This window comes from Diabrotica virgifera, chromosome 5 (genome assembly GCF_917563875.1).
Source record: "Diabrotica virgifera virgifera chromosome 5, PGI_DIABVI_V3a".
NCBI lineage: Eukaryota > Metazoa > Arthropoda > Insecta > Coleoptera > Chrysomelidae > Diabrotica > Diabrotica virgifera.
Window position 1 is genome coordinate 53541508 of NC_065447.1, and position 19168 is coordinate 53560675.

The 19168-nt window shown below is 33.3% G+C and overlaps 1 protein-coding gene across 1 annotated transcript in view; it reads left to right on the plus strand.

Annotated features, from left to right (window-relative positions):
* LOC126885747 (uncharacterized) overlaps positions 1-19168 on the plus strand; it is a 162582-nt gene that overhangs the window by 14575 nt on the left and 128839 nt on the right. The window contains exons 2-4 of the mRNA XM_050652527.1: positions 4802-4978; positions 10025-10143; positions 13342-14298. Coding sequence (XP_050508484.1) covers positions 4805-4978; positions 10025-10143; positions 13342-14298 — 1250 coding nt within the window. The 5' untranslated portion in view covers positions 4802-4804. The remainder of the gene's footprint in view (positions 1-4801; positions 4979-10024; positions 10144-13341; positions 14299-19168) is intronic.

Here is a 19168-nt window from a genome sequence, read left to right on the forward strand (position 1 = left end):
GGTATCATTTGGTATACTCATTAGTAATTATAAACCAGTTTCAGAACCAGAACTAGTTCCGAGAACTGGCCTTTCGGCCGTCACTTAACCTTACAAACGGTATGCTTTGTAATGTTTTGAATAAATAAATAATAAAAACTCACTGGTTTATTCCGTAAGGTAACTGCACTATATACTATTACTTTTTGCTTATTTTCAAGTTTATTTGGATATAAACTACTTGAAAAAAGATGATTTTTTGGGACTGAAATGTAAACACAGTTTGTGTTACCATGTTCAGGACCGGACTCGTAAGGATTTTTCATTGACATATATGAGTTTCTCTACTTCAATCTTTAAACCTTCAACCATAGACTTCAAAATTGGTACTAACAGAAAACCTTGCTCACAATCCTCACATATTTTAGTTTCCTATTATCTGCTGCCAATTGAAGACATCTTACTTCTGTAGCTGTTACACTGGTGCAATTAATGATGTAAACCCTTCTTACATCCACGACACTTGAAAGAAGTATTATTTTCTGCCGCATCTTCCTTGCATATCAAGTGTTTGCCCATATTTGAATATTCAATAGAATGTCGACCATACACCCTTTAATAAAGATTGTAAGTCATGTCACTGATAGATGATAATTACTTATCTATCACTATCAATTTGTCCTAATTGCTTCAAGTTTTTGTTTGAAATAGAAAAACTTTGCAATTTACAAACAAACAAATTTGATTTTTCAAAAAAGAATGATGAACTTAATATACCTTGTATTATTTAAGTAATTATGCATATTTTGATATAACTTTAAAAATCATTTGTTGGTATTTACTTGTAAAACAATAGTTTTTTGGGAGCAATTGCTAATGGCATGCAGGGCATGCTTCAAGGTTGATTTCTGTTGGAAATGTTTGAAATTAAAAATAGTCTACACCGAAATGACTAAAGCTAAAGACAATAGTCCTGTTAAGTACAATACTGAAGTCTACCAACTAATACAATTTTGTCTGTATGAAAGAAGAGGAGCAACATGGAAGAAAGCAAGGAGACTGACCAGGAATAAGAAGGAATGGCTCAAATTTGTAAATAATGTAAATATACTCACGGACAAAAATATTGCATATTATCATGTGAAGTCAAATTTTTTGTGCTGCTATTCTTAGCCCCCCCCCCAGTGTCATAGCAATATGATTTCTTTTCTGAATGCGATGTTTTATAGTGTCATAAATGCTCTATCAGATTTAAGTCTGATATCGACTATATCTCTCTCTCGTTCCATCCCTCCTTGTGGAGTATTGGGCGCTTATGCGTTTCTTGGCCAAAAGTGTAAGATTGCTGTCTGGCTGGGACAGCGCATCTTCTTTTGTTTTTATTCTCTGGATAAATTGTGAACTAATTCCCTCCACTCTCTTCTATCCTTTGCTCTCTTTTTGACTTCGCCCCATCTTAGTCCAATTTTTTCGTGTTCTCTTGTTGTTGTTCTTTTCCAGCTGTTGTCTGGTCTGCCTCTCTTTCTTTTCCTCTCTGGTTGGTATTCAAGTGCTTGTCTTGCTATGCTGCTTTGGTCTTTTCTCAGAGTGTGGCCGATCCATTTCCATTTTTTTTCCTTGACTGTAGTAAATATGTTAGTTTGCTTTGTTCTTTCCCATAGTTCTGTATTAGTTATTTTGTTTGGCCAGTATATTTTCAGGATTTTTCTTAGAGATTTGTTTACAAATGTTTGTAGTTTTTTAGTTGTCTTTTTGTCCTGTTTCCATGTTTCTGCTCCATAGAGCAGTATACTTTTAATGCAACTATTACAGATTTTAATTTTTGTTGTTTCCGATATTTCGTTTGTTTGCCAAATTGTATTTAAAGCGTTGAATGCGTGTTGAGCCTTTGTTATTCTCGTCTGTATATCCTTTTTACACCCCCCCCCCGCTCCTTTCATGTGAACTTGTCTATTATTTGGATGGTTATTATTTTTGAAAAGTTTAGTTTTCTCTGTGTTTATTCGAAGTCCGATCGTGTCAGTGTTCAGTTATCAGGCAGATGTCATGTGCAAATTAGAGATCTTCTAACTGTTTGAATAGGTTCCACCTGATGTCTGTTCGATCGTCGATTACTTTTCTCATTACCCAATCTATGATAATAAGGAATAGGGTAGGGGATAGTACACAACCCTGTTTGACTCCACTTTCTAGGGATATTTCTTCTGTTACTTCACCTGAATGTTCTAGTTTGGCTTTGTATCCTACGTAGAATAGTTTAATAAAGTTTATGATTTTTAGTGGTATTCCATATAATCTAAGTATTGTCCACCTCTGTGCCCTATTTACATGGTCAAAGGATTTTTCGAAGTCGATAAAACTCACATCTATATCTTTATTCCATTAATTTGTTTGTTCCAAGATAATTCTAAGGGTGCAAATGTGATCAATAGTGGAATGGTTGGAACGGAATTGACTATATGGTAGCCATATAATTGTTATTAAATTGAACCTCATCAAGGTAAGTACTTACTATTCTAGCGACATGAAGACGGGCGCTATTGTGCATTAGAACGAATTTATCATATCCAATATGGCTGGCAAATGCCTAAATAAAGGGTGATTCATTTAAAAGTACTTTTTTAAAAAAGAAAAAAACAATGAAAAAAATGAATTTTATTTGAAAATCTTTACTGTCATAAAAAAGAACCATTCTTTACAATTACTTCTTAAAGATAATTTCTTTCAAATGTTGACCGTGACTGCGGTTAAGATGGTCCATTCTGAAGGTCTAATTCTCGATGACACGTTTGAGCTTTTCGATTGGTATTTGACCAGTGACTCGAGTAATACTGGCCTCCAATGCCTCAATCGTAGCCGGTTTATTCATGTAGCCTCTGGACTAGAGGTAGCCCAAGAGGAAAACGACTAGACGTGTGATGTCACAGGATATAGGCGGCCAAGTCACTGGTCCGAAGCGTGAAATAAATTGCTCACCGAACCGTTTTCTCAGTAAAGCCATGCTTTCACGGGATGTATGGCAGTTGGCGACATATTTTTGGAACCAAATGTCACTTAAACTACGAACTTCAATTTCTAGTGCCAAATAGTCCGTTCTAATGGCGCGGTAATGGTCTCCATTCACTGTAACATTCTGGCTGGTCCAAAACATGGACCGACGATGATACCGGCCCATAAACCACACCAAACAGTGTTTTTTTCTGAATGTATTGGCAACTCTTGAACTACTTGGGGTTGCTCATCAACCCAAATATGGTCATTTTGTTTATTCACGTCCTCATTAAGCCAAAAACGGGCCTCGCCTCATCGGGAAACATATTTTTTGCTCTAAGCGCACGAAACACATTCTTCATTGAACGCGTATTGTCGTAATACAGCTAAATAATTTCTAGACGTTGTGCCGAGTTAAGTCTTTCTAGGATGAAATGTCAAACAATACTGAATACGAAAGCAACTTTAGGTGATACCATTCATGCACGACCTCCCAACAAATCATCACCAAAAAAAGTACCTCTAAATGAATCACCCTTTATGATCTTCTATAAAGTTTTTAATGTATATGTCAGCTATCATTCACTCAATCAACTCCACAAATTCTGTATGTCCTTTCCAAGAAATATCACTCCATAGCACTATGCCGCCACCACCAAAATTAACACTCTGTATGAGGTTACATCTGCCATACCACTAACCATATGGAAGCGAGATTGACAAATCTTCGTCTACAGAAGAGTTGGCGAACGGTTGTAACCTTATACAGAGCGTTAGTTTTGACAGAGGTGCCATAGTGCTATGGAGTGGTATTTCTTGGAAAGGACATACCGAACTTGTGGAGGTGTTTGGGTGAATGACAGTTGACATTTACATTCAAATTATAGAAGATCATGTTTAGCCATTTGCCAGCCATATTGGATATGATAGATTCGTCCTAATGCATTTTTTCATGTCGCTAGAATAGTGAGTACTTGCCTTGATGAGATTCAATTTAAAAATGATGTGGCTGCCATATTGTCCATATCAGATTTAAATCCGATAGATATGACACTATAAAACATCGTTTGTGGAAAAGAAATCCTATTCTTATGACACATTTCACTTCACTGTAATATGCAATATTTTTGTCCATAAGTGTATATGTAGTTGTTGAATGTTATTCTTTTTCTCATGATCATCTTTCAGTGCGTCACAGTTTTTCGTTTTCTCTCTAACGCATTAAATTGTATGTGACAGAAAAAAAGGCACGTGTGTGAATACTTTGGTAATTATTCTAGTTCGGTGATTATTCTAGTTGTCAATAGATGGCGCCATAATCAAAAAAGAATTATTTATTAAATAAAACAATAATATTATCAATATAATCTGTACAATTTATAAGACTATACAAATGAAAAAAAATACCATTTTATAAATGCAATAGACACAATTGATTTGGTTTTATTCCAAATTGAAAATAAAATTTGACAACTGTCAGATTTAACTAAAATGTGACGTTAGAATAAATGTCATAAATGTGTATTATCACGGACTTACCTTTTTTTCTATAATTTGTGACGCACTGAAAAATGTTCATGAAAAGGAGAATACTTAAGTTTACAAATAATATTAAGTTTGACATTAACAATTTCATTACAGTTGCCGTACAAGTACGATTTCATTTGTAGCTTTGATAGCGAGCTCCTCACTATTAGCAAGTTAATCTCCATCGTTCAGGTTCTGTCACCATACATTTTTAAGTTGGCTAATTGGCAACATTACATGGAATTCACAGAAAAAAATATAGGATGAATATGTGATAACACTGATTTATTTTTCTATTTTTCAGATTATGGATGCCCTTAAAACTATGGTTAGAAGTGTACTGACTTCTAGTCCAACAGCATTAACTGTTGATAGGCTGTGTAAAGAATATAGGGATATTTTAGGTGAAAATATTCCTTTCCACAAATATGGTTATAATTCAGTGGAACATTTTTTAAGGGATATTCCAGACACTGTACAGGTACGTTGCTATTTTTAAAGAAAACTTAATAGCTAATGAACTAACTAAAAGTAATGATAAAACTTAACTGGTTGGCTATGTACACTCCGTTCAGAGTGTGTCAACCTCTTATGTTGAAGCTGACCACTCTGAATGGAATGTTTTACATATCCAGTAGAACCACGATTGTCCTTTCTCTACGGTACCGGACGTGGCACGTTCTTCCTCTTAGCCTTCTATCATCCTTTTTTGACATATACTCTCCCAACTCCATCCATCGATCTCTATCCTGAGCAGCATACGTCTAATTTGTTCCAGGTATTTTTTGATGTTATCTACCCATCTTATCTGTGGTCTTCCTCTTGGTCACATAATATTCCTACCATAAAAGACAACAGAAAAAAATATCTCAATTGTATAAAAGATACATTCTTCTTCTTCTTATAGTTGTAGATCTGTTGATCTGTTAATTCCGAAGTTGAAGTATTTCTTGAGAGGTAGACTGTCAGCTATCTCTCCATCTTTTTGGTGGTCTCCCCGGTGGACGCTTGCCTGATGGTTTTCCTTCTAGAGCAATTCTTGGTAGTCTGTGCTCCTCCATTCTTTTTACATGACTGAACCATTCTCTTCGTCTTTGCCTGCCCCATCTGACTACATCTTGCACGCCACATTGTTCCCTGATGATGTTGTTTCGTATTCTATCTCTTCTTGTCTTCCCTGCTATTGCTCTTAGTGTCTTCATTTCGGCTGTTCGTAGCATGCTTTTGGCTTTATTGGTGTCTTCTCTTGATTCAACGCCATAGGTCATAACAGGTCTGATGCAATTTTTATAAATTCTAACTTTGTTGTTTATTCTCATATATGGGTTATTCCAGACCACATCTCTCAAACATCCGGACAAGACAGCGGCCTTGTTAATTTGTCCTCATAGGTCTCTGGCTGGGTCATGATAACTTGATAACTCTACACCTAGATATTTGAACTGGTTTAGCTGTTCTATAGGTTTCCCCTCTACCACAAGCTTGCATCTAATTGGGTCTTTCGCAATGGTAATGCATTTTGTTTTCTACGTGGATATGTTCATGTTGAGTGGTTGACATGATTGATAGAATCGATAAAGTTGTCTTATACAAGTCTATAATACATTGTCTATAAAAGATACATAACAAGCATAATATAAAAAATTCCAAATAGTCTAGTTCTAGTAGAATATTGGCAGCTTCATCAGCCTCGTAATTAGTTGCTCTTTTGATTTGTACCATCCCATATTTTTTTTTTCGTTTTGACTCTCATTTTCGGTTAAATCAGTTTGAAAGGTTCCGATTTTTCAAAGAAATGAAATGTCCACGAAAAATCTCTGCTTGCTTAGGACAAATCGTCCTATTAGAGGTAAAACTCACTAAGTGCACTTTTTTGATTTGACATTTTCATCAATTTGAACTCAATGCGGTATTGCCCAGCCCTGGAGAAGTCACCTTGGGCTCTAACCCTTCTAATTGCTGAAATAATTTATGGTATAACTCACTAAGTGCATTATTGTAAATTTCGGTTTCAGTGTAAAATTCATTAAAACTTATTATGACACTTAGCGAATTTTTCCTTACAATCTGGAGTGCCGAATTAGTACTTAGTGATCTTTTAAACAATACGTTAGTAAACATAACTGTCACTGTATATTATTTGTGTGCATTATCTATTCGGCGATTAATTAAAAAAATGAGTCTAAATTATTTCTTTGTAGCAGATAGCTTACATAAAGAGTAACATAATCTATTTTGAGATTAAGCAGGCCACTTGTGTGTAACACACATTGTACACAATACTGTTTGGTCAGACGGTGCTAACTGTATATTTGATCATTGTGTGCTAAGAATACTTATGATAATCTGATCACGCATAAACAAAAAAATGTGGACTTATCATTGAATAACCAATGTTGTCAATCAAATTATATTCGTCGTGCATTTGGCAGCCTCTGACTAAACGAAAACGAATGTTGTTTTGATTCATTTTGCACAATAAACACAAAATGATCAAATATACAGTTAGCACCGTCTGACCAAATGGTACAGTTTGTTGAAACTGTATATTATATTTGTGTGCATTATCTGCTGGGCGATTGATTAAAGAAATATGAGTTTAAATTCCTTTGTAACAGATAGCTTACATAAAGGGTAACCTAATCTATTTTGCGATTAAGCAGGCGACTTTTGTAGCTGTCGTAAATGCCGAAAGAATTGCATTTATTACCTCAAAGAAGTACCTTAGTGTTCATTTTTTAAATAATAGACCCTTATTTTTAATAGTTCGTTAGTTATAAGTCAGCGAAATTTTGTATACCTTTGTATAATTTAAGTATACAAGATTTTCTTTTCGACTTCTTGTGTAGATTCACAGCTTTAGTTCTTAGACTATTTTTTGACAGTTCTTGGATCATTTTTTGACGGGACCTCTAGCTAAATTTGAGTCCACCCAATTATCCTTCATTATATTTACCAGTTCCTGAAACCTTCCTTTATCGGTTGCTGCGTGTAATAATTCTCCTACTGTGGAACCACACCATTGTCTAATATTACGCAACCATGAAAGCTACTTTCCACCAATCCATTTCTTCTCTCCACTTTTCCTTGTATTATAAGGCGACGTTAAATCTAGAGCAGAAATTAGACCGCATTGAAGAAGGTTTTTTAAATAAACAAGTCAGGAATTTCTACCAAGAAATAAAACGAGATCGAACCCAGTACAAAACCACATCAAGATATTATAAAGACGAAGAGGGAAATCTGATAGGTGGAATAGATGAAAAATTAAGAAGATGGACCAATTATTTCGAGAACATATTATGCACAGACGACCAAGATGAAATAGAGCAAATGCAACTACCACATGAAGAAGAAAGAGACCCAAATGTGAATGAGGAAGTACAAGGAAGAAATTATAGATATCATAAACAACTTAAAAAACACCAAAGCACCGGGAGAAAACGGTATCATTGCAGAGTTTTTAAAAGATGGTGGCGAAGGACTTAAGAAGAAATCACTGAGTTAATATGTGAAGTGTGGATCAAAGAAAAAAATACCCAATCAGTGGAAAGAAGCTATCAAATGTCCTGTACATAAAAAAAGGAGACGTTACAGAATGTAGAAATTACAGGGGAATAGCTCTACAAGATAGAGTATATACGATTCTGGCCATATTAATTAGAAATAAAATTAAAACAAAAGTTGAAAATTGTCTTGGTGAATATCAAGCGGGTTTTAGAGCACACAGATCGGTAAGAGACCAAATTTTTGCAATGACACAAATTTTATCTAGCTCATATGAATTCAACCTAGCATTAAATATGTTATTTATTGATTTTAGACAGGCATACGATACCATAAAAAGAAGTAAAGTATATGAAACGCTAGAATATTTTGAATTTCCACCAAAAATAGTAAGATTGACTAAATGCATACTTAGTGACACTAAAAGTAAAGTTATGATAGAAGGACGGGTTTCGGATAGCTTTATCACCAATAGAGGCCCGCGACAAGGTAACCCGTTATCAACAGATTTCTTCAATTTAATTTTAGAGAAGATTTTACAAGAATGCAACATCTATACTAAAGGCACAGTATATCATCACAGGCATCAATGTGTAGCATACGCAGATGATATTACCTTAATAACAAGGAGACCTGCGGAATTAAGAGACATCTTTAATAGACTAGAGAGGACAGCCAAGGAATATGGTTTAGAAATAAACGAAGAAAAAACGAAATATATGGTGATGAAGGGAAATGAAAATCATCTGGGACAGTCCTTTAAGATACAAAGTCCAAGTAAAGAATATAACTTCGAAATTGTCGGCCATTTCGATTACTTGGGAGTAACACTAAAAGCCCGCGTAGACTGTAGACTTTTTAGTCGGCCGATAGTTTAGTCGGCTTCTTAATCAGTACAGAGAGGTATGCAGATGCGCACATTACACCAATTCAACGATGCATACCTCTCTGTACTGATTAAGAAGCCGACTAAACTATCGGCCTACTAAAAAGTCTGCAGTCTGCGCGGTCTCTAACAAATAGGAACGAAGAGTACCAAGAAACCGCAAAAAGAATGGCGAAAGGTAGTAAGAGTGCTGGGAGTCTAACTAAGATACTGAGGTCGAAGATAATATCCAGAAAAGCAAAAAAAAAAAAACGAATATATACAACAGTTATCCGACCTACAGTACTCTATGCTAGCGAGACCTGGACATTAAATAAAGACATGGAAGTAAAATTAGATAGATGGGAACGAAAGATCCTCAGAAGGATATACGGAGGTCTAAAAGAGGGGAATATCTGGCGAAGAAGAACGAATGAAGAAATAATGCAAATATATGGACAACCAAAAATAACAACACTCGCCAAAATTCAAAGATTAAGATGGCTCGGGCATATAGCAAGAATGGAAGAAGGAAGAGTTCCCAATTAACTAATAAACACGGAGGCTGGTACAAGAAGAAAGAGAGGACGCCCCCGAAGAAGATGGTTGGAGTTGGCAAAAGAAGATCTGAAGTCGCTGAGGGTACAGATTGGAAAAACCTAGCACAAGACAGAAAGAAATGGAAGAAAACCATTGAAGCCTTGGGCCCCTGAGGCCTGTTGAGCTGAACTATATATAAGGCGAAGTAGATCGTATTTAGGTTCTCTAATTATACGGCCGAAGTATTCCGTTTTTCTCCTCTTTATGATGTTTATAAGTAGACGTTTTTAATTCTTCATTTGGAGAACTTCATTGGAAGTGTGTGAAACCCACAATATCTTTAGGATTCGTCGATAGCACCACAATTCGAATGCTTCTAATTTGTTTCGCATTGTGGTTTTTAAAGTCCTTGCCTTACAACCATACAATAAGATAGACCACACATCGACAGGTTTCTGTTGCATAAAACTGGTTTCGATCCTGGTTAATATCTCTTCATCAGAGATCCTGGTTATAGTTACAAGTCGAATATAAAATTATACACAATGTTATATTATTAATGAAAATTGCATTTTTTATACTCATTATTCTACATTGTTTTATTTGTATTAACAGTTAGTTGGTACCGGACGATTTGCTACAGTCAACTTGGTGTTTTCTGAAAAATCAGCCCATATTGCACAAATGGTGTCAAAACAAAAATTAGCCAAAAAGAAAGCACATCAGCCCTACCAGTAAGTATAACAGTTCATAGTGGTGTAGAATTTTTAAATCTGCCTTATAGTCGTAGAAATCGTCCAGTCGCTATTTGACCTTGCATGGCGAGCTGCCCAAAATTTTATATTTATAATCTTTAGAACGACGGGGGGGGGGTGTCAATAAGTAGTGTAAATTTAAAAGCGCGACTGAATTCTGCCGTTGTGTTAGCCGCCATCTTGATTTTAAAGTAGAACCGTTGTCGTTCTATATCTCAGCCATTTTCAGCTTTTTGACAAAAAATGTAGGAACTGAAATTCTTGCAAATGCGATTTTCTACAATTTTTTGCGGTCAAGATAGTGGAAGATTACATAGAGAGAATTATATTTTATACAATTTTATTCTCTTTCATTTTTTTGATATTATCAATATTTAAGCTCTTACATTCGCTGACGATGATGTCAGCGTCTAGGGTTCGTTAATCGCATGTGTCTCATTATGCTTGTCATAGACGCAGGTCATTTAAAGTTGATAGCACAAAAATCAAAGATCCATTTATGTCGTAAAGTTAATAATAAATAAGATAATTCAATAATTATACTTAGTCACTATTTTCCCCTTAACTCGGAAAATATCGACCTTTTTTCCTTTACTTGAAGGGTTTTCATGATAAATGCACGAATGACACTATACACTGAATAAACTTCAAAAAATTTTAAACCATTTGAGTTCATGAGCCTACTAATATGAGTAACATCAGTAATCGAAAATTATTTTGAAATAATTTTTTTGACTAAAAAAATTGGATAATTCCAAAAGTGTGTATACATGAGTGTATAAATATTTGAATCTTTACCTATTAATCCGGTCAACTTAGACGTCAAAATAGTTGTCAAATAACAAAAATTGCCGGAGAGCCAAATTTTGGTGGAGAGCTAGAGTTTAACATAACAAATAAAGTTTTAAAAGTCCCCATCGATCCCATGTGTGCAACAAAACTTATTCGGGGTCAAAGTTTTATATAAAAAAACATCAAACCAAAGTTAAGATCTTAACATTCTCTACAAAAATAGTCCTTACAATTTTTTCCTAAGAGTTACCTACCATTCCTGAGATATCGCGATTTTAAAAGTTACTTTATATACATTATATGCATATATATAAGTCACGTATATACATAATGTGGCACTTAAGACAAGTATAAATGCCTATTGGTGTCTCTTTTATATAATATATTATACTATGTATTGTTCTGAAGCTATTTCCTTGTGGCATTTTTATAATCAACTATTTTCAATGGGAAATAAGTCATTTTAAATTTTTTTGGTAAAATTGTGGCTTATTTCCCATTGAAAATAGTTGATTAAATTATGTATTCTGAAAATATTTCTTCAAAAGATAATCAGTCCTAAACTGAATTTCCTCTATCCACGTGGCCTTGAAAAACATTTGGCTATACCATTGTTTAAAAAAGAACAGATTGTCTATTGTAAACAATGGCTACAGTATTGTGCGTAGGTCTTGTTCATATTATCTGTTTCTTTTAGTGCTAAAGGTTCAGTTCAAGTGAATATAATTACTTATTACAAGCGTCTACCATTTAGCAGACATTACGGGCTTACAGTGACAGTGGTATTTGACGGCTACAGTGACTCGACAAAGAATATGTAAGCTGCAGAACAACGTCGTCGAACTACAAAAGCATCATGGGGTTCCGAAATTATCTTTGATGAAAATATAACAGTTCCAGCGAATCAACAACAATTTTTCGCTAACATTAATAATAAATCTCGTTTCATTTCCATGTTAACTGACAAATTAACAGCTGCGAATATTGAAGGGAAACAAGCTAAAAATGAGGCAGATGTCCTTATAGTGAGACAGCAATTGAAAAATTTAAGGCAACAAACACAACAATATTGTAGTTGGTGAAGATGTTGATTTGTTAGTACAGCTTACTGCAAGGACTCCAGTAGATAAAGTTATTTATTTTCTGAAACCTGGAAGGGCTTAACAGCGAACAGAGATATATTCTTCGAAAAGTTTATCGGCTTATCCCAAATGCTAAAAGTACATTTTATTTTTACATGCGATAACCGGCTGCGACACTACGTCAGCAATGTACAGAAAGGGCAAATCGTCAGTACTTAAATTATTCGAAAAAAAAGATTTGACTGACTGCTGTAAAGTTTTTACAAAACTTGATTCCACACCGCAAACAATAATTACGGAAGGAATTCGCTTTCTTCTTGCGGTTTATGGAGCTCCAAAAAAATTAGTTGTCTTGATAAATACCGACACTTAACTTTTGTAAAAAATATGCGAAACAAGAAACAAGTACAACTATCATGTCTTCCTCCAACATTAGCATCTGCTTTTCAGCATTTGTATCGAGTTTATTATCAAGTTCAAACATGGCTAGGCAATGAACTGAATCCAGTAGACTGGGGTTGGAAATTAAAAGATAATACTCTGGAACCAATTAAAACCTTACTCCCACCTGCTCCAGAAAAACTCCTTAACACTATTTTTTGCAATTGCAAAAAATGTTGTAGTGCCAAATGTGGATGTAAAAAAGTCGGGTTGTTGTATTCTCTAGCGTGTACCAACTGTCAAGGTCAGTCTTGCTCAAATGTCCAGTTTAGTACAACAGAGGAAGACTCCTGTGATTTTAATGAAGAGACCAATGACTCAGTCACATTTGAACAATTTTTGAACATCCAGCAAGAGGAAGAGGAAGAAGATGAAATCGAAGAAGACTTGACTGTTGAAGTAGACTTTCAAGAATATGAATCTGATTAAAATATCTAAAGAAATCAAAACAATAGTTAACCTAATAATCAATAGCAATATCAATAATCAATATGAATAATAAGGTCATATCTAGAACTTGACCGGTATTGTTTCCTTAAAGTATCATAAAATTGTCAAAACAGTTAGTAGAGTAGGCCTACAGGGGAAACCACGGTAAAAAACGCGCCGAGTACACTACCGAATAACTTTTGTTGCACACATCAGATCGACGGGGACTTTTAAAACTTTATTTGTTATGGTAAACCCTAGCTCTCCACCAAAATTTGGCTCTCCGGCAATTTTTGTTATTTAAAATGTCTGTATAGACCTGGTTATATATCGAGAACTACAAACAGCAAATAAAATATATTATTCATTTTATAAAATTTCTGTTTCTTTCAATTTGAGTTTATCTGAAAGCACTTATTTTTATTATTTGTAGAAGAAGAACAGTAGTAGTTCCACCACAGCGTTCAACGTACAATGTCGACAGTATAAGACCGGCTGAAAGGCAAAGAATGGTATATCCACCAATTAAATCTTCATATCCACCTACACAGAATAATTCCAACAGAAATTCTCAAATGCAATATCCACCAAGCAAACCTTCATATACACCTACGCAAAATAATTCTAACAGAAATAACTCTCAAATGGTTTATCCACCAAGCAAACCTTCATATACACCTACCCAGAATAATGGTAACACACATTCTTCTAATTACAAACAAACTATCTATGGACCTCCTTCACCTTCAACTTCAGGACACTCAACTGCTGGCACAAGTAGTCCAGAACAGAATGAATCAAATGCCAAGCCATTTGAATATAGAAGTAATAACGTAGAACAGAAGAAATCATATGGCAAACCATTTGAATATAGAAATAATAGCGTAGAACAGAAGGAACCGCCTACCAAGCCATTTGAATATAGAAGTAATAGCGTAGAACAGAAGAAATCACATACCGAACCATTTGAATATAGAAATAATAGCGTAGAACAGAAGGAATCACATGCCAAGCCATTTGAAAATAGAAGTAATAGCGTAGAACAGACGAAATCACATACCGAACCATTTGAATATAGAAATAATACGATAGAACAGAAGGAATCTTCTGTCAAGCCAGTTGAAAATAGAAATAATAGCGTAGATACTGATCTTACTCCGAATGTACAAAATTTATCGATCGCAAAAGGCAGTTTAAGTACGGTTAGAAGAACGAATAAAAGTTTATCACAAAGCCATGTTGGTGCAATCAATAAGTATTTAACTCAAAATAGTCTGTTTTCACAAGACGCCGAAGGTAATGTGCCTGCCAACATAAAAAATAATCTCAGGCTATTAATACAAGAACATCCTGAAGGTATGTGGTGTACAGAACTTCCTATTTTTTACAGGTAAGTTAATTAACCTTTAAGAATAATACAGTCGAATCCGCTTATTGGAATAGCCTTCGTGCCAAGCAAGAATATTCCAAAAACCGGGATATACTGTTAATAACCGATCATTGGTGACTAGAGGAAACGTTTCGGGACCTCAAATTTATATTCCTTAAACCAGGATATTCCTATAACTAGGGGAGGGCATATAGATTTTCACTTCGGAAAAATCAAACAAGATAGAACTTTTTGTAATTTCATTAAGAAATGTCCAATAAACAACCTATCAAAAAGTTCTACTCGAGAAGTGGGTGTTTCATTTTTTAATAAACAAATGAACTACGAAAGTAGATGTTTATTTTAAATAACTCCGAAAATATAAATTTTAGAAAAAACTGACTTGACCATTGAAAAATTCAGAAAATTTTACAACAAAAACCTTATATAAAGAATTTTCTAAAATTAAATCTGTATCTTTTATAATTTTTTATTTATAACGCTAAAGTCACCCTTCTCACAAACATTGGCGCACTGTAAACTAACATGAATTTTGTTTAAAAATGATTTAAAAATGTGTAACTAATACAATTTTTCTTATAAAACTCTCAATTTTGCACAACTTACCTTTCAAGCATCTTACTAAATGATTTTCATTAAAAAAAATCTCAAAAATTTAATTCAAATGATATGACGTCTCAAAAAATGTAATTTTTGAAATCTTCGTAGTTTTATAGAATTACCTCCACTTTAAGACGGTATTACTCAAGTTTGAACAGATCTATTACAGTTTTATAAGTGCTTTTTTAAAGCTTAGGATGTAATCTTTAAAATGCACTAAATTATTTTACTTTAGAAATGAAATAAACCAGCGGCTCTCAATCTGTGGTACATGTACCACTGGTGGTACATATCAATATTTGCGGTGGTACACAAAACACAAAAAAATTAAAATAGTAGTACTTAGTACGTGTTGATAATACAATCTAAAAATATAGGTGGTACCAAAAATAATAAAAATGACTGTAGGTGGTACATGACTCGAAAAGGTTGAGAACCGCTGAAATAAACTATTTCTTTTTAAGAAAATTAAGAAAGATAACAAAAATGTAATACAAAAACCGAAAATTACCAGCTAAAAAAATGTTTATACAAAGTGATCAAAACTTTTTTCTGTTAATAATAAGCTTCAACAATAATAAATGTTAAGCAAAAAAAATTTTACCTCTTATACAGTATGCCTGCGTAACTTGGAACCTATTGATAACTGTTTTATTATCAGTTTTACGAAAAAAAGTTATTCTTTATAAAATACTCTGCATCGTATATAAATTTAATTAATGTTATACGAGGTACGTCGAAAAATATGAATTTCACTCAAGAGTAAAGTACCTTTACATTTCACAATATCGAAAATTGTTATTAAGAAAAGTGGTTTGGAATTAAAAAATTTGTTTTAGTGTTCAATTACATCCTTCTAATTAAAATATTGTGAATAATAAAGGCACTAAACTCTTATTTGAAGAAAAAATACTTACTTACAGAAGTTATACTTCTTTACGGGCGTAATGACGGTGAAATTTTATATGGGAAAACCTAGCGACCGGGCGCATGCGCATTATAACTTTGTTCTGATTGGATGTTCAAATGACATGACAAAAATTATCCAATATGGCAGCTGTGGCACAGCTGTGGGACTGTGCATTGTTTGGTTATAATGTATGCTTGTTGCGTTTTAAAATTTATAGGAAGAGAAACAACAAACAAAAAGTTAGTTAATGGTTATACTGCCTTTTTAAATAGTTTTCATATTATATTTTTGGACTTATTTACATAGAAGAGATGATTGTTGCATGCCAATGTGAAAGCTCATCAAACTGTGCCTAGTATGAGTGCCGCAGATCTCGCTTATTCAAAGCTAAAGAATCTTTCACTGGTAAGTGTTTTATAAATAGTTGATCAAATTTTGTTATGATATTTGAACATAGCCACTTTGCACGACGCAAGTGATTGCGAAATTTATTAGTCGTTATACGGGCTCCGATACCTACCTTGAACCTACCAAAATACATAAGTAGTATGTAATACTTTTATTTACATAATTTGATTACCATCAAAATTTCTATCAATATTCACCTAATATATTGTCTTCTTACTCTATGTTTTGTTGTATTTTTTCAATTCTAAATCATTTCAATTCAAAATCAAAATAATTTGATTTACATAAGTTAAAAATGTCAAAAGGTTAATCTGTTTAGTTAGACGATCTTCGCACATAATGACAAGCTGTCTCTGTGGCGAAGTTTTAATGCGGGTGAATCCCAATACAACGCAAATACCAGCCGCGTGGTAAGTTGGTTCGAATCCCAATAGAAACTTTTATTTTTTTATTTTTTTTTATACATTTTATGATTGTAAGTATATTTATTATATAATTTTATTTTCAGAAAATACGTATTTAGTTAAAAATTTTTCCGACAATTAATGTTCAGAAATCATTTGTGGCATTTTTAATGTGTTTTTTGGCACTGTTTTAATAAAAATGTTTGAGAAGTAGTAAGTATAAATTAATTTAATATTTAAATAAAATATAAATAAAAAGTATATTAATTTCGTCTATAATCATATAATCATATAATAGAAGTATAACTTCTTACGTGCGTACAAAGTACACACACATTCTTTTTTTTTTTCGATTAGAATGAAGTAATTGTATATTTAGACATAGTTTCTAATTTCAAACAACTTTTCATAATAGCATTTTTTTATATTCTGGAATATAAAAGTACTTTACTTTTTAACGAAATTCATATTTTTGACCTAACTCGTATAAAATTGATAAAATTTGATATCTGATGGTTGAGTTTTAGATTTTTGACTATCCAGAGCATTTTATTGAGAATATCATTTTTTCGTAAACTTGATAATAAAAAAGTTTTCCATGTGGTTCCTAGCTAGGCAGACACACTGTACAGTTGAGTCCGCGAGTCTTTACCCGTGCGTCATTAATACCTGGCGAGATAAAACACATACTTTTTATTTAGCATCATTCTCTTCCACGCATGAAATTAATGACAAACCAGCTGCCGCCTGTTATTAAGTAAAGACACATGTTATTTTTATGAACGATTTAGACTCAGTGCATTGAAAAGAGATACGTACAAAGAAAGACGATTGGGGATGTCTTCACATATTTTAAGTACAATTTCTGACGTTTTGGTTTGTTTACTTTTGTGGCTGTCAGTTTGTTGAATTTTTTGCTGTTATTTTGTCGAATTTTTGCATTTTGAAGTTTTTTATAGTATACAAATAGTTGTTTTCACAACTAATTTTATATTGGAGTTAGAAATTTTGTAATAAGCTTATGTTATTTTACGATAAATTTTGACAACGTACAAAGCTAACCTCATTGTTGACACAGTTGAATGCTTGTGTTTAAGGTTCCGCCAAAGTGAATAAAATAACAAAAATAAAATATGTTATCGAATTTTTTTATGAATTGTTTATTTATTTATTAATAAATGATAATAAAATAATTTATTAAGCTACTTCAAATGTATTGTAGCTGTAATTATGCACCAAAATTTTGGAGCAAAATTTAAATTTGACAGTCTATTTATTTGATAACGTCAAATTTTATACTATAACCCGTGATCGGAATAATATCCACGTGCCGTTTCGTTTAGTAAATTTCCGACTTATTTCGTATGCTTTAAATGATGACGCACGGGTAAAGACTCGCGGACTCAACTGTATAAGAGCTTCCGTATAAGAATTTTCAAATTGAAATGCCATATTCGGATTCAGCATAATCAAAAACAAAATAGAAACATATTTGATCAAAGTAAAATGATGAATTTATCGATATTTTTAAAATTATTTATACAAAACAATTGTTTAAACAATTAATAAACAATTAGCGGCCAAATCTGCGAGTAGAACACTTTAACTACACGCGCTGGCATATTTTGTACGCCAGATATAAGAATTCAACTGCAAATATATTTAAAAATTTAATTTTTGACTTTGTTTATCTCTCTAACGTATCACTGGAATGTGCTTTACAATTTGGTTTTAGTTTCGTTATAATCGGCGTTCTGGGAAGATCGTAATTTACAGTCTGTTATTTGTTGTTTCCGGTGGTGGACAATATACGCCACGATTATACTAATATAAGTAGTAATATAAGTACATATTTCAATTGTTTTTTAGTCATTATGGCACAAAACATATTTTTCTTTATAAACAATACTTTTTCTCCTGTAAGAAATCACATTTCAAAAAGTTTTTTTATTAGTAATATTATTTATCATTTAATCCAGTTATTCCATGATTCCATTTATAAATCCCAATTGGCTTACTGAGAAGGAACTCCAAGTATTCACTGATGCCGAATAAGGTTTATAACAAACAACTAAGTGTATTTTTTCAAAAAAAAAATAAACAAATCCGCTGTTTTTAAGTGTATTTTCTTGTGGCGTATAAAGTACGCCACGCGTGTAGTTATGTTATAACTTGATGCGCGGGTAGTTAAAGGTTAACATGTATATAAACTAACAAAAAAAGTTGTACAAGCTTGTTTGAATTTTTCCGAAACAATGCATGTTTTCGTTTTAATTGCACTCCCCTAAACCGGTATTCTAATAAGAGGGTTTGTCTGTAGTATATTTTGCTGATATTTCTTAAGGGGGTAGGCGCAAAATCCTGGTCCAATGCTATTTAAATACATTCATTTTTTTTTCGAATCCTGAGAAAACTAATAAATATTTTTGAAAAATTTCAACGCAGAATGAAAGATTCCATTATTACCAAGGGCCGAAAGTCCCGTAGAATAAACAAAAATTTGTTTTCACCTCTGTAAAGCTTGAAGCTCTCTTTTTTTCACCCCTGT